Source organism: Glandiceps talaboti, chromosome 17 (assembly GCF_964340395.1).
Source record: "Glandiceps talaboti chromosome 17, keGlaTala1.1, whole genome shotgun sequence".
Taxonomy (NCBI): Eukaryota; Metazoa; Hemichordata; class Enteropneusta; family Spengelidae; genus Glandiceps; species Glandiceps talaboti.
Genome location: NC_135565.1, coordinates 3,450,636 through 3,468,315, shown reverse-complemented (window position 1 = coordinate 3,468,315; position 17,680 = coordinate 3,450,636). Strand labels below are relative to the sequence as shown.

General features: G+C 34.4%; 2 protein-coding genes across 2 annotated transcripts in view; one reads left to right on the top strand and one right to left on the bottom strand.

The window, feature by feature from the left end:
* Nucleotides 1-582: 582 nt before the first annotated feature.
* Nucleotides 583-9,265, bottom strand: LOC144448615 (dnaJ homolog subfamily C member 24-like). The gene is made up of 4 exons (XM_078138892.1): nt 9,033-9,265; nt 4,817-4,955; nt 1,272-1,340; nt 583-731 (listed from the first exon to the last, which is right to left on the bottom strand). The coding sequence occupies exons 1-4, from the start codon at nt 9,138-9,140 to the stop codon at nt 583-585; spliced, it is 465 nt and encodes a 154-aa protein (XP_077995018.1). The 5' UTR covers nt 9,141-9,265.
* A 233-nt stretch (nt 9,266-9,498) lies between these two features.
* LOC144448284 (apoptotic protease-activating factor 1-like) overlaps nt 9,499-17,680 on the top strand; it is a 47,093-nt gene continuing 38,911 nt past the window's right edge. The window contains exons 1-3 of the mRNA XM_078138472.1: nt 9,499-9,631; nt 15,082-15,432; nt 16,729-16,926. Coding sequence (XP_077994598.1) covers nt 15,087-15,432; nt 16,729-16,926 — 544 coding nt within the window. The 5' untranslated portion in view covers nt 9,499-9,631; nt 15,082-15,086. The remainder of the gene's footprint in view (nt 9,632-15,081; nt 15,433-16,728; nt 16,927-17,680) is intronic.

Here is a 17,680-nt window from a genome sequence, read left to right as displayed (position 1 = left end):
ACATCCTCTGCTAAAGATTTACCCCGGTGGAAAGACATGGTCAAATATGACTTTTCATATAGTGATCTGTTCAAGCATGTCTGAGTTATGGCTTTGGACATGGAAAATTTGCAAACAAAATGGCTGCCAGGCAGCCATATTGGATCGTATCACGATGAAAATGGATATGCACATGTATGTCATAGAACACTGTCCTAATACCACCTTTGAATGAGATCTGTTCAAGCATGTCTGAGTTATGGCTTTGGACATGGAAAATTCACAAACAAAATGGCTGCTAGGCGGCCATATTGGATCGTATCATGAAACAAATTGACGTGCATATGTATGCCAGTGTATGTTGCCCCTGTACCAAGTTTGAAAAAAATTGGTCCAGGCATCTCCATGAAACGGCTGCGGACTGACGAACGGACGCACGGACGAACGGACGCACGGACAGACGGAACCCAATCCATAAGTCCCCGTCCCGGACTTCGTCCGGTGGGGACTAAAAATGCCAAAATCCGGTTATTGGAAAGACAAAAGATTGTAGAGTTTGACCACTAGGGGCGCTGTTCACAAGCCCATACTTTAGACATTACATCAAAGATCTTCACATTCTAACTGGTACAAAACTCGAATGCTTAATGTACATGAACTGCAGCATATTATATTAACTCCTTGTAGCATGTCTTCTTCTGTAATGATATATTCACCACTACATCGACAACCAAAGCTGTATTCCCCATTTGCTGAAGAAAAAAAAATGTAGTCAATGTTACAGTACAGATATGTGTAGCTGTGAATTTGGTAGACATTTTATGTGGTGATGAAATACCTAATCACATCTGTTGGGAATATCTCCTGGGTGAGATAAAATTTATCTCCATTGGGATACAGAATTTATCCAAACTATCATGATTGGAAGATATTCCCAAATGTATTATATCAATAATTGCAATACAATGTACCATGACAAGGTTGATAGTACTGAGTCATAACCAATGTAAACTGTAGGCACATACATGTATGCATTCTGTCCTGTGGCAGTGCAACTTGTTCAAAACTCTGATAAGTATTATTCTTTTTTTGTCCTAGTTGTACCTGAGATCATTACACTGGTTAAATGTACACTAATTAAACATCAGAGAGTGAAAGATTACACTGTGATCAATAGAGAAACTTGCTAGTACTAGTAGGTAGTTGTAGCACAGCTTGAGACAGGCTAACAGATACAGTTGGTCAAACATTGTTGTAAACATATAGATGTGGAAATCATTAGTCATAGTCACCTTCATTATAATCCATCTCATCCAAGTCTACTTCTGAATTGACAGGCCACTTTTGACTAACTTCTCTCTCTTGATTTGATGACGAAAAAAGAATAAAGCATGTCAATTACAGATTTCATTATCTTTGGGTTCTTGAGAGCAATTTTGTGGTTTTACATCACCAATATTTCACATGATTTCTGAGAAAACGTCAAGTTGAAGCTGTCCCTCAGTTAAAGATCTTTGCTGTAGGCCACATTGATTATTGATAGTCAGGCATATTGATAGAGTTTTCACTGAAGGTAATACAACCTTAGAAGTCAGGAATATTGATAGTGTTTTTACTGAAGGTAATACAACCTTAGAAGTCAGGAATATGCATTGGTCATATATGTCATAAAAATGTTGCTGCTGACTCCCATGATGTAATATGGCCCACAGCAAAGGTATCCAAATTTGGGACAACTTCAACTTTAATGAAATCACATATAGGTGATGAAATGACTCTCCAGAACACAAATGTCTTCATTTCCTGGAGTGGCATTCCCCTTAAAAGTTATACAGGCTGAATTTATTACTTATTTGACTCAAGTAAAAATACTTACATAAAATCACAATTAAACTATATTAGTATAGTGTTAATGTCAATGTATGTCTTTGATGGTATGGAAATTATATTTAGGTATTGTTTTCTCATTTGATGGCATAATTGTGGTTTCCTTCACATTTTGGTAGATAATAATATAATTAGATGTTATCCCAATATTTTTCTTCGTTCAGACAAGGAAAATTTGAGTGACCTAAGGGGTCTTTTTCACTACAAGTCTATAGATAAGTAGTGACAAAACCCTTAGGTCACGATTATATTCCAGCTGAATGAAGACAAATATGGGAAGAAAATATAATTATACTTCCTCAAGCATAATTCATGAAAAAAATAAGAAAAACAAGCAGTCATCAGAGATAATTCAGCCCCTGCAATGGATGATTACAGAGAATTGCCACCAGTCATAGTACCGGTAGTGTGATGTATTAATTGTATGAAATTTAGCGCCAATGGTGTTGTAGCACAACTGTATAATTGATTGAATATTTGCATACATTTTTTGAATGTTTATTTATTTGTCTATTAATCCCTGTTGTTATCTTTGCAATACAAGTGATCATTTGGCTGTTGCTATGGATGTGGTCTTGTTACTTGGTACATTGCCATATACTTTTTGAATGTTTGTTCACTTGTCTAAAAATCCCTGTTGTTATCTATGTGAAATACACAAATGTATGGCTGTTGCTATGAGACTGATCATGGTTGCTAAGGATATTTGCGTACATACATTGTTTGAATGTTTGTTCACTTGTCTATTAATAAATATTGTTATCTTTGCAATATACCTGATCATTTGGCTGTTGCTATGGGCGTGGTCCTGTTGCTAGGCACATTTACATACATTCCTTGAATGTTTATTCAATTATCTATTAATCACTGTTGTTATCTTGCGATACGCATGATCATGTGGCTGTTGCTATGGGCGTGGTCTTGTTGCTAGGTACATTTGCATACATTTTTTGCTACGGAATGTTTGTTTCACTTGTCTAAAAATCCCTGTTATTCTCTTTGTGAAATACACCACCATTTGGCTGTTGGTATGGGCGTGGTCATGGTTGCTAGGGTATTTGCATACATTTTTTGAATGTTTGCTCACTTGCCTACCTGATGTTGTTATTTGACCAAAACACACTGCCATTTGGTTGTTGCTATGGGCGTGGTCATTGTTGCTGGGGCCAAAATGTTTTACTGAAAATCTGCAGAAAACACTTATAGTAACATCTCACTAAGTTTTAGTCTCATTGACAAAATCCTTGCTGAGCTTTAAGTTTTTGACCAAAATTCACATTTTTTACACCTGATTTGCACATCACACATGAGATCATTATATGCTTAATATTTCTTCATCTATACACCTACAGATGCATCCCCATTAAATTTCAGTCCTATCTGCTCAGTAGTTTTGGAATTAAAAGACTTTTGACAAAAAAGACACATTTTTAGCCCTAATTTGCATATCTCTAATGGAATCATCATGTAATGAACAAATATAAATTAATATGCCCCTAAGAACATACCCACTAAATCACTAAATTGACCAAAAATCACATTTTTTTACCCAAAAAATGGCTCAAAGTCGGCTAAATTGGATCATATCCCAAAGCAAATTGACGTGCATATGCAAGCCATAGTTAGTTCATTATCCATGTACTAAGTTTGAAAGAAATCAGTCAATGATGTCCAAGAAATGGCTCCGGATGCACGGCCGCATGGACAGACGGACGGAGCCCCCCCCCCCCCCCCCCACACACACACACACACTACATGTACTGATTAACCTACAACAAAATTAACACTCAAAACAAAACAAATTCAGCTTGTGCCCCTTTAAAGTAGAATGCACCTTGGAAAGAAATTCTTTCAAGAAAAAATAAAAGGTTGTCGATTTCCTTGACAATATATTTTATTTTCATTACATTTTTATTTCAAAAGGATGAGGAACAAACTTGGCATACATATGACAGAGTTTGGCTGAGGTGCATTCTATAGTGTACCTAACATTGTCAGTGCATCTGAAACACATCTAGGTGTGAAATTGGTTGCATACTTAAAGACATATAATCAATTAGTACACACCTGAAAGAAAGAAATACATAGACACATTGTATGCAGGAAAAGCAATACGTTTTTCAGTTGCTTGGGTGCAGAAAAGTATTATTGCAATATGTCATATTCTGATATCACACTTTGTAACCATTATCGAAAACAAACTTCACAGGAGGGCACCCTAGAAAAGTTGACGTTAAGGCTAAAGTTTCAGAATTTTACAATTATTAAAGTGGCCATATGGATGAGAATTTGGTATTTATTCTGGATTTTTATTTGATAAAACAGCTTCACTATGTTTTTGTACTTGAAAAAATAATGCGAAAGAACATATACCAAGCCCATGTTCATAACTCTATGCATTGCAAAATGATGCAAAAAGTGTAAAAAGTTTGTTATTGTACGTACAATAACAAACATTTTACACATTGTTTAATGTTTTGCCGTTTATTGAGATGTGAACATGGACTTGGTATATGTTATTTCACATTATTTTTTCAAGTAAAAAAACATAGTGAAGCTGTTTTATCAAACAAAAATCCAAAATAAATACCAAATTCTCATCCATATGGCCACTTTAAGGAAGGATTACTTGGATTGGTTGAGAATATTATTCAAATTTATGATACACTTAATTTCATTATCAATGTCTGTAACCTTAACCCTTATATTGGTCATTACTAATCAAATATCTATAACTTACCATTGTTCATTACCAATGTCTATAACTTACCATTGTTCATTACCAATGTCTATAACTTACTGTTGTTCATTACCAATATCTATAACTTACCATTGTTCATTACCAATGTCTATAACTTACCATTGTTCATTACCAATGTCTATAACTTACCTTTGTTCATTACCAATGTCTATAACTTACTGTTGTTTATTACCAATGTCTATAACTTACCTTGTAAGTTAGCATCATATTCTCTTCTACTTTGTTCATTACCAAGGATCTTCCAAGCTTTGTCAATTGCAATAAATTTATCCATTGCTTTTGATTGCTCCTCTGTTGAAAGGTTTTGGTCAATTTTGTCAGGGTGATACTAAAATAAACCAGAGAGTAACACCTGAGCAATTGTTCATTTTAAATAATGCCCTCTATGGTCACATTTGAAAATGTTCTGTATGTCTTTACAAATCTATAATATTTATGACCTATTATTAATCATGAGCCATTGTTCAACTGCTCTTATGACAGTTTCTTCATGAAATAAAAAATTGTAGCAAATGTGCAAGAAAGATTCCTATTGGTCAAAGTACCAGGGGCAACAGAGGTTGATTTCTATTGGTCAATTTCCAAAGTATCAGGGGCAACAGAGGTTGATTTCTATTGGTCAATGTACATGTATCAGGGGCAACAGAGGTTGATTTCTACATGTATTGGTCAATGTAACGGGCAATAGAGGTTGATTTCTATTGGTCAATGTATCAGGGGCAACAGAGGTTGATTTCTATTGGTCAATGTATCAGGGGCAACAGAGGTTGATTTCTATTGGTCAATGTATCATGGGCAACAGAGGTTGATTTCTATTGGTCAAAGTATCGAGGGGCAACAGAGGTTGATTTCTATTGGTCAATGTATCAGGGGCAACAGAGGTTGATTTCTATTGGTCAATGTATCAGGGGCAACAGAGGTTGATGTCTGAGTATACATGTAATGATTACTTTACTCTTCTCAGTCATTGAAAAATGTTCCATTGTTTGTATATAAGGGTGGTCCTCTCCTAAGGTGACGGGAGGTATTAAAAGGGGGATGTCTGTCTGTCTGTCTGTCTGTCTGTCTGTCTGTGTCATCATTTTCTTAAAAATGGCTGGTTCAATTATAATGAAATTTGGTACAAATGTTTGGGGTAATGGCTAGACCTGATTAGTTTTTGAGCGAGATCTGTTCATGTTAGGGAAATTTGCATATCAATGAAATCAACTCATGGTAATTAGGCTATATCTTATGACTGCATACTCAATTTCAATACAATTCAGTACATACAATAACATAACAATGTGTATGTCCTATAAAGATAGTTGATGTACCTTACAGTGTTAATGAATAATTAACATAATTAATGATTGTTGGTAATTCGGCTATATTTTAACACTGATTCCACACTAAAACATACTTTTTAATAAAATCCATGTCTTTTCATGTTGGAGACAAATATCTTTATGTAAATACAATTTTTTGTGACTATTTTTTCTCTGTATAGTCCTATTATCAAAACAAAAAAAATATTTTGCCATTCTCATAAGTTAGTTGTTGGGGGAAATGCTAAAATATCATAAATAATAGCATTTTTACTTGTCTTTTACTGTGTTTTTTTTGTTGTTGAATAAAAACAGAATAAATTTCAATCTAATTGTTAACTGTGTTTGGTGTCAATTTCATTGGTACATTATGGAGTTTTGTTATCAAGAGTTTACAGCCAGCATCAATTGTCTATATTACGATTTTCTTACTAATTATGATGTCTACAAAATGAGTCAGATACGTTAACACTTCGATACTTATCGATACAAAATATATAGATACAATTGTTTTATAAACACCATGCTAAGATACTTCGAGTGTATCATACATCTTTGAAATAGAACCATTTTCATAGTATCTGAAAAACTTAACAAGATGTGTCAGATCATCCATTTTTTATGTACATTCGTCAATTTTGCTTGCATCAGATATGACAAGTTTCTCAGCGTGGTAATTTACTCTACACGTTATATGTCGGAGTTTTTTATGTATCAGTTGTGTTAGTTAGGCATCTGCTATTGACGTCAGCCATGATATTCTGAAAATATACATAACAGTTGGTATTTATTGCTAAATAATAAATTTGGGCATCAGATATGTTAATGTCACATACATTAACACAATTTGAATAGCCCCCTAAAAATCGATATATTGACGTAGTCGCGCAGTCCTGTCGGTTTTTACACTTTGACCTTTGAACAACGTCACTATTGATATGCTAATATCCTTACTGGGACAGGTCATTGATAATATAATATCCAGGGATGCTGTTTGTTGTGGTTTTTGCTGCATAATTTCTTCAAATCAGAAAGTAGGTACCTTTTTTCACTTAGCATGAACTTATAAACATGCAATGCAAGGAATGACTTCAGGTTTCTTTGAAAATAGTTATGCAGTCTGCATACTGCGTTTAATTTTCAGTCTGCACAGCGAAATAACAGGTATTTGATATTTAATGTATCTGACGATAACGTTATACATGTACGTATCTTGCGTGATTGGCGTATTTCTTTCTGGGGGATTTACATTTGGCAGGTATTTCTGTTGAATCAAATAGTAATTCATGACATAATTTATATTAGTGAATTTAATTATTTACATAATTTAAGAAAAATGTGTTTCAATAAATATAATCGGCTCCACATTTGTCTGACAATTTTGTTAACGTATTTGACAATTCTCCACACTAACTGTCTTACCGGTACCTGTATATCTAGCTACATTGTAGTTATTTTTCAATGTCTGAGTAGGTTAATTGACGTCGTTGTGTGTAGTAGTATTCAGGAACTTTTGTTTCCATCAGATACGTTAACTGTGTTCTTTGCCACGATTTCGGCATTGTTCCCTCCATACACTTCAATTTTACGTTGTGCTTTCGAATGTTTTATTTAAAAACAACGTAATCGTTGCTTTAGGAGTTCGAAAAATGTCATTCCTATCAATATATTCAATCGTTCCTGCATATGAACAAACAGAAAAAAATAGCAAATTATTTTCGCAAACAAATGCAAATGCAAATGAACGATTTTCCTGTTATTGATTATTATTTGTAAGTTGCAAAGTACTGACAGTGTCTGGATAATGAACAGATGATGATCTTTTTGTTTACAATTCTTGAATGTTAATGAAAATTGACAGTATTAGATCGGATCATTTAATGCATCAGATATGTTAATAAACGATTGTAACGAAATTATGTAATATTGCGCCATATTCTTACAGTTGTAATAGATTCCAGTAAACTTTGTATATTGTACTGACGATATATATATCACCAACTAATGCTGCCGTCTTCATACATGTATGTACGTTACTGTGGTGATTGGAAAATAACAATATTTCTCGGTTTCACAAAATCCGTCGGATTTGTAGGCTTGTGTCATGAAGTTTACCAAAATTTCAGCCTAACCTACCTCCCAATTCGGATTAAATACATACCTCTTGGTATTGTCTTTAAATTGCATACATTGTTTATCATTTAATATAGATTGCCTTGTTAGCATTATATAATCCACAACGATCTGTAACGTACATTTTGTAGCTGACGCCAATATTTCTATATGGTTAAAACACACACTGTTCACAGAAAATTGGAGATCTGTTTGGGTCCCCTGACACCATTTTCTGTAGAATTCAATTGTTAAATGGCATTTTAAAACTAATAAAAAAGTTCCAATAACTACTTAGATTTTTAAGATTATTTTGGGGGGTTAATACGGTTTATCATGGAATCAGTGTTAAGACTGCATACTTCAATTTCAATACAATTTAGTACATACGTTAAACATAACAGAGTGCATATCTCCTATAAAAGTTGTTGATTTCACTTTAAAGATTTAGTGAATAATTTGCATAATTAATGATTTTCGGTAATTAGGCTATATCTTAAGACTGCATACTTCAATTTCAATATAATTTACTTCATACATTAAACATAACAAAGTTTATACGCCCTATAAAGTTTTTTGATGTACCATTACAGTGTTAATAACTAATTTGCATGATTAATGATTTTCGGTAATTAGGATATATCATAAGAATGCATACTTGAATTTCAATATCATTTACATACATTAACCATAACAAAGCGGATATGTCCTATAAAATATTTGATATAGCTAACAGTTGTAATGAACAATTTGCATAATTAATGATTTTAGGTAACTAGGCTGTTTCTTAAAAATAATGAATGATATTCAGTAATTAACGTATCATGCACTCATCAAATTCCATATAATTTGGCACTTACATTTACCTAAGAAAGCACGCTTGTCAAAATAAAGCCTGTTACCATGTTGTTTTAGTTAATTGAGTTATTTGCATAATTAGTGATTCCCTTACGGGAGGCATTCAGTTAAATATTTCGTCTACCTACCTTCAGAATCATTTTCTGATAGCACTGTTTCAATTCATTGTACGACGAAGACCTTTTAGCGTTCAAAATAGTATAGAAATCGATCTCAGGTTCCGATTTTGTGGCCATCTTCCTTACTTTACAATCATCTATAGCTTAGACACATGACAATGGTCACCTCGATATAACGCTGCCGCCTATACACATAGTAATCCATCCATACTTCAACAAATCGAACTCATGTTTTTAGTTTCATGTACGCCGCCATTTTTACTGTGTATTTAGCTTCCGGGTCATGCAAAACTCATTTTTTCTGGAATTCTTTTTTTACTGCTGTGTGTAATTATGTATTTGTGTGTTTTTTTATCTTTAAGGTACAGAAGAATGAATGATTTACGAAAAATCAATATTTGTTAACAAACGATTTGCTCATGACATCTCAACAGGAAGTAAATGGTCAATGACCTCTTGAAGGCCAGACGAGTTCAAAGAAATGAAGAAATGTGTTATGGTTCTGAGCAATAATATACAAACTTCCTCCTTGGTATATAGTGTAATTTGCACACTCAGGTCCAATGGTACTGTCAAGTTTTCACCAGTAGAAAGCTGTAAACTGTAAGGTAAGTTGTCAACAGTTTATGTATCGTCACAATATAAGGTGAGTCGACGGTCGAGTATACATCATCATAACATGACTCAATGGCACTGACAGTTCATTAAAACAGCCCAAGTCTGTCGTTTTTATACTTTTTTTTTAATGAAACACATACACAAAAAGATTATATTTCATAACAATAATATTAAAGTAAGATGGCGCATGTAAGTAAACGGTAGGCGAATTATCATATTTTTTAAAAATACGTTCGTGGAAATTGTTTATTTACGTTTTTGTACAATGTCAATGGTGCACGACCTTGGAGTTTTTATGACGTCTGCAACAGCCTTGTCGAAGAAAAAATGAGAATTTTTTTTTTAGCTTTGAACATTTCATAGTTTTGGTTTCATCTCAAACATGTTTAGCTCAAAAAATTAACTATCATAGTTTATTTCAAATGAAAAGATTTGATCACAGGGAGCTCAGGCTCAGTTAGTTTTGTTTACAAATACAAGTAAACAAATAAACCGATAAATGAGTAGATAAATACATGAATTAACAACAACAAACAAACAAACACTACACATAAAAACTGACTACTGTTAGACTTCTGTTTACCTTTCTTTGACCTACTTGATGGTACAATCCTAGTCTAGAGGCTAGCCCATGATGATTTTGAATTTTAAGATCTTTAGAAGCAATTCAAAGCCACACATAGAATCTAGACTAGTGGGTATGCATGTACACATACAACAAATCAAACACTGCACAGGTAGCTTTTCTAACTTTACATACAAGTTGGTCAGATGAATGATGCTTTAAAAACTGAGCACTTTATGTGTATTTTCTAATGCCAACCATACTTTGTACCTTACAAGTTACATGCTATTTTAAACAAAGCAGTGACACATGCAAGAATTACAAGTTTAATGGTTTCTGCAGTATTAAAATACAATTAATTGATATTATTGTACCAGAAACATTCATAATTCATCAAGCTAACTTATAGTCTGGAACTTTGCATGCCAACATGGAATCAAATCATACTAAGATTTGATGAACGATAGCATTAACAATAACACTAGACTAGCTAACAAACTACTCCCAGTGTCTTTGTTACGTAGGCAGTATTCACGTACATAGGTAAAATCTACCCGAGTTGACCTGTTGATGTTACAGTGCCAGTTTTACCAGACTTTGTGCTGTTACCAGGGATCGACTCAGCCCTAAAAGCAAAATTACTAACTCAGTGCTGTCACAGTGACAACATGTATGCTTGCATGTATATATTTGACTAATAACTACAGTTTCAAAGGACAGGAAAGAATCAAATCACAGAATAACAAGGTCAGACTTCATGTCACTTGTCAGTCATATTTTAGTCTATGATCTCACACATCAAGGATACCAAACAATTTGTCTATTGTTTGTTATATCATGTACAGTGTGGATTCTGATATTTCATTGTTTGTTTTGTCACCCTCGAATAGTTGTTATGAGGTTGCTGACATCACCTATCAAAATAGAAAGTGTGTACATGGAAATTATATTTAGCTGTGACAACATGTAATTGTCAGTAACAAGGGGGCATGTAGAATAAATGTAATGATGATAAATAAACTTGTAGGGTCAGACATTACTTGTGAGAATAAAAACAGTGAGTGGGTGTCGGTGTAGAGTAGAAGATGTAATGGTGATATACTGTGGTACATGTATAAACTTGTTACATGTACATGTGTTGTAGGGCTAGATACTACTTCAGATTACAAGAATAGAAACTGAGTGAGTGGGGTATGTAGAATAAATATAATGGCAAAGTTAAGTTATAGGACCATGACAAACATTACTTGTAAGAGTAAAATTGATAGGGGTGTGTAGAATAAATGTAATGGCAAAGTTAAGTTATAGGACCATGACAAACATTACTTGTAAGAGTAAAATCGATAGGGGTGTGTAGAATAAATGTAATGGCAAAGTTAACTTGTAGGACCTTGACAGACAGTGCTTGTTACATGTTAGAATAGAAACAGTGGGGTTGTGTGGAATAATTGTAATAAAAAAATAAGGTCATATACTTTGAGAGCTATCATAGTATGCAACTATAGTTGCCATATAGAATAACAATGTGATATGAGTAGGTATAGAATTGTGAATTGGATTAATAACACTTGGCTCAACATGTCAGAGCAGAAGAGACTTGCATTACACACCATGGTTTGATAAGAACATTTTTATGGCCTCTTTATGTGTACATGAAATGCCAGGAGAACTGGAAATTTGTTTATGAACAATGAACTATTAATTACGTAGTGGCCATAAAACTGTTCTTATCAAATGATGGAATGTAATACAAGTCTCTGCTAGCTGTGCCAAGTGTTATTAATCTAATTCAGTTGTTTACTTTCCCTGTTTGTAACAGATTCTGTTGGTCATGTCTGATGTCACTGTGGGCAGTTGTATTTAAATTGCCAGTATTTAGCAAAATCATTTTACTCATCTTGAAAGGTCAGTACTGATATAGCTTGGTGGTAAACATCAGAACTCATTATTTATAATGTAACTTGGCAGTAAATAATAATAATAAAAATGTATTACTATTTGCAATTTTTTTTATAGTAATTACAATTTCGAATTTACAAAATACATTTACCAGATAAATGTGTACATCAATAGCTAATGGGAAAGGGGGAATGGAAATAGTTGTCAAGTTGTGGTAACTTTCCTGTAAACATCAGTATTGATTTAGCTTGGTGGTAAAGTTTTCCTGTAAACGTCAGTGCTGATTTAGCTTAGAAAGCTTTCCTGTAAACATCAGTACTGATTTAGCTTTGAAGGTAAAGCTTTAATTCCTGTAAACTACATTTGAACTTGAAGGGATTATATTATAATTTAGGTCTGGTAGAGGTATAGAAAATCTTGTCCTAATCCTTAGGACTCTACTGATAAGATGACAGTAAGGCAAGAACTTGGGATTGACACCTTGGCCTTTAAGTGGTATGTATAGAGTATGGTCCAGGCAAATAGAAAGAGATAGCGAGAGAGCATTGTTTCTCATCATAGAAATGTCACCATTTTGAGAAATTCAGAGGTGGAGATGTTGATTGTATAGACTTTTTAACAATCCGGCCAAACATATATAATCATGTACATGTAGGTATGAAATATGTTACTTTCATATAGTTACAGACAGTCCAGTACGTACTACTTAGTATAGGGCCTATTTGATATCGTTAAGATTTAAACCTCCACTCACAGTATAGTCGAAGTCGTTTAAATACTCTAAAAGTCCTGAGATGCATGAGATGCCATTTAAAATTCATCCGCAGCCACCCACACAGTCATTAACATCACAGTCTTTGTTAATCAATCACAAAATTCTAACCAATAACACAGACCCTCATAAAGTTAGTGTTTATTGGGGCAGTTATGTAATGTCCAAATATGGTATATTTGTCAGCTCAGGATGCTACTTATAGTACACTGTTTACATCATTATAATAGTTGGGGTTCACTGATTGGATGAACAACTTTTTGTGCTGATTGAGGGACAGACTTTGACCAGACGTGATTTAGTTAGAGACCACATTGGCATCCAGACTAAGTAGTACTGTGTTGATCAGTAATTTGGTAGGAGAATTTAGTAGGTGTGATACATATCCAATTTCACACATTAGAATTTGCTTACACATAAAATAGATTATAATAAGATACAGTGAATCAGCTATATCAGGTGCTGACTAATAGCATGGTACGAATGTCTGTGCCTTACAGACCACCTTACACATTTGTACTTCTGCATTGTTCCCCATTCAAATAGCCACAAACTGTCTAAGAGATGTTGAATAATGAAGTAAATAGGGAAGCTAATTTGCAAACAGTTTACTGTACTCATATGGAGTAAACATCACAGTTGTGTTATCAGACTGTCTAGCTTTTGGTTTCTATTTGATTATACTAGGGGTCAAAGGGTCAAAAGGTTAAGAGGTCGTGACCTTTGTATGCTTCCTGTTAGTGAAGTACTAGTATTAGTGGATGATATGTAAGTACATGACTGTAGGTAATAATCAATCAATCTTTGATTTACCAGACAGAGAATGTGTTATGGTACAGAACATAAATACAGGAAAGTAAAATATTTGAAATGAATGTCTGGACATTTAGCAGTATTGAGCCACCTACGAAGACTGTTGATCACACATTGAAGGTCTTCAAAAACATGACATTCTTTTCTAATTTACCATTCCAAAGTTGTTGTACTCATATTTTACTGTCCTGCTGATTTTTGGAACCATGAATATATTTTTCGACATAAATGCTTCAAGATTGTAATTTAAAACTTGCGAAGCAAAAATATGTGTATCACATTATCATTATGATGTACGTTAAAAGACATAACAGCTTATGTTCAGTATATCCCTGATAATTTAATGATTGAAAATGTCATGTACATGTTTTGTTTTACAATAATTTTATTTCATGGATGCACATACAATGTATGATGTATGTACTTTCAAAGAGCTTCTTTACATTACAAAGAAACATCCTAACCCAGTCCTACTACACTTACAATGACCTCTGACCCTGATCTTAGGAACACTCTCTTTCTTTGTTCATTAGTTCTATGAGTATGTAGACGACAACCTGTACACAATGTATGTTGTGTCTCAAGCATGGACAACCTTCTATTCCATACATTATTGTACTTATTAACAAATTTGTGGTAGCTGTTTACAAAGGGACTTTCCATTTTGTCTGAAATGTAGCACAAAATCTAACATTTTTTATTGAAATCAATTCTATTACAATTTACAACCCCACACTCACATATGAAAAAATGATAAAACCACCAATTACTGTAAGAAGCCTTGTCCACAGTGTGTTAGGAGATTTTGATGGTTTTTCACTTGATAAAACCACCAATTACAGTAAGAAGTCTTTATCCACAGTGTGTTAGGAGATTTTGACGGTTTTCACTTGATAAAACCACCAATTACAGTAAGAAGTCTTGTCCACAGTGTGTTAGGAGATTTTGATGGTTTTTCACTTGATAAAACCACCAATTACAGTAAGAAGTCTTTATCCACAGTGTGTTAGGAGATTTTGACGGTTTTCATGTCACTGTTCCATTACTGCTTACTACATAGCAATTCTATATGCGCCTTCACTCTTCAAAGCCAATATTAATTTGACATGCCACTGTCAATTGATGCATGTTAAATTGGCATAGAGGGCGCACTACCGGTACGTACAGGTAGGAGGCTTGTATGTAAATTGGCATAGAGGGCGCACTACCGGTAGGTACAGGTAGGACACATGTATGTAAATTGGCATAGAGGGTGCACTATTGGTAGGTACAGGTAGGACGCTTGTATGTAAATTGGCATAGAGGGCGCACTATTGGTAGGTACAGGTAGGACGCTTGTATGTAAGTATGGCAACTGGTATTAATTTGTTTCCTCCTATGTTTTGTTTCAGAAGTCATGGATTCGGCCATGTCAGAATGGGCTCGAAGTAGCCTATTGGTAAATCGGCTTAGAATTATTGATGATCTCAATGTTGACTATGTCATTAATTATCTAATGCAGGATAGAGTCATTGATATTGATGAATCAGAAATAATTCAACATGAGATTACAAGCCGTAAAAAAGCTGCTAAGATGCTTGATATTTTGGGGAGGAAAAACCAGACAGCGTATTTTAGTTTCTACAATGCTTTGAGGGATAATTATCCAGAATTGGCTGAACTTTTAGAAGAAGATATACCAGAGGAAGAACTAGATGCTGCACTGTCACCTCCAAGATCAAGAAGTTATAGCATTGCTTCTGGTATGTATGGGCCTATTTTATGACGTTACCCCATTCCACGTACATGTAAGTTCTAGGTGTCAAGCTTGTATGACAATTCCTCACAGTGTTTATCAAGTCATCGCTCAAGGACTGAACCGCAGACTTTGGCATTTACATAAAGCTATGTTAAATAATGTTTTCAGGTAATTGCACTGCAGTGCAAATGCTGTGAGTATGTGCATGTACCAAGGCAAGCCATCACTGGTACAATCATTCTATGTAGTAATAGGCTATTAATAGATAGAATGTGTGTTGCTCCTAGTATTTTGAAATGTGAAAAAGGGTCCTAACAATATACAAGGAGGAAGAAATTGTTCTTATGTAGTGGTTGAAATGGAATTTATGTTGTTGCAAGATTAAGATACAATCTTAAAATAATAGATGTTGTATTCTTTTTAAGACTTTAGTACAAGTAATAATAATAAATTATCTACTTTTGCAGTGAAAGTTTATGTTTTGTACATTGTCAACTAATTATAATAGATACAGTACTAGCTACTTTGCTTTTTGAAAAATATAACAAAAATATGGAGGTATGGATGACAGAGAGAAACAGTGTACTATGACCCATCATAAACATTATTAAGTCTTACAGACTTGTTACAGCCAATGTGCTATAGTCTGGGTATCAGAAAGACAAAAGAATGTACAGTTTCACCACCAGGGGATGCTTTTCAAGAGCAGCTTGACTGAGAGAAGCAAATGTACTTTGAAATGGACATATCATAAACTTTATTAAGTCTTACACTTTTGTAATGTGCTGTAGCGTAGTTACCAGAAAGACAAAAGAATGTACAGTTTAACCACCAGTGGGCGCTGTTCAGTATTATTTTCAACCAGCTAGTTAGTTGAGTATTGTATCTTCCTTTGAACAATTTCCATTCCTAGTGTGTCATGGGTAAAAGTTGATGTAACAAACTTGTCTTTAGTCTCCGTCATTCTAAATGGTTATGCTTATTTCATTAAGGCTCTCATAATATTAAGAATCTCAGAGAGTTTAATATGTAAAACACAGTTAATGGTCTGTGTCATTTACCAAGTAAAAGACATATTGTATGGGCACAGTTTAACCCATCACTTTTCCTTTTCAGATACCTGAATGCTTCTTTTGCAAATAGCTGCAATGAAGCTAACTAGAATGGCATATTAAAGTCATCTGCATTTGAGTGTTGTACAGTACATAGTCCTAGATACATCCAGTGAAATACTCTAGAATTAACAGGACAGTTTAGGTATGAATTCTTAACTGAATATATCATAACTTTAACCTTGTAGTTCAGTCACTGTTGATGGATGGAGGAGTACCCCCTAAGCCACCCAATTTTATCAACCGACCAATGGAGCTTGCTATGATTAGGAATACACTATGGAAACTAAAAGACTACCCAGGATGGGTTGTAGTCCATGGAATGGGAGGCTGTGGAAAAACTGTCCTTGCTGCTGAAGCAGTCAGAGATGCCGAGTTAATTGCTGGTATGTTTTGCTCTTCCCCATTTCTTCTCGCAAATGTGAACAAAGTTCTTAACATAAGTTGCCAGAATTACAAGTGGATCATCGTATCTTATGTGGTGCATTGTGGGTAATTTAGTGTAGTTCAGTTGATAAACTAAACAATCTGTCACACTGACTGTGTAAAAAACATTTCAAAACAGTCAAATTAATTTTTAGACAAAACAGATCCCACATCTTTGCTAACATTTTATACATCATCGTCATCATCAGAGACATAGTTAGATGTTGTATTTTTCTACATTCAGCCATGGAAAATATTAGTGACCTAAGGGGGCTTTGTAACTACGAGTTGATAACTACGAGTGACAGTGACATAGACACGCATTGTTGTTACATAGACACACGTCATTACATAGACACACGTTGTTGTTACATAGACACATGTTGTCCTGACATAGACATACATTATTGTCGTTACATAGACATATGGTGTGGTGACAGACACACGTTGTCATTACATAGACACATGTCGTGACATAGAGACACGTTGTCAATGACAGACACCAGTCAATGACATAGACACACGTTGTCATTATAGACACACATTGTCGTGACATAGACACACGTCTGACATAGACATACGTTGTCATTACAGAGACATACGCTGTCGTTACATAGACATACGTTGTCGTTACATAGACATACGCTGTCGTTACATAGACATACGTTGTCGTTACATAGACATACGCTGTCGTTACATAGACATACGTTGTCG

Excerpts from the sequence above, each read along its gene's own strand:
- LOC144448615 (XM_078138892.1), bottom strand. The coding sequence starts at position 9,140 with ATGGCCACAAAATCGGAACCTGAGATCGATTTCTATACTATTTTGAAC. Across the intron at positions 4,956-9,032 it reads ATCAGAAAATGATTCTGAAG|TATCACCCTGACAAAATTGA; the intron begins GTAGGTAGACGA and ends GGTTTATTTTAG. Across the intron at positions 1,341-4,816 it reads ATATGATGCTAACTTACAAG|AGAGAGAAGTTAGTCAAAAG; the intron begins GTAAGTTATAGA and ends CATCAAATCAAG.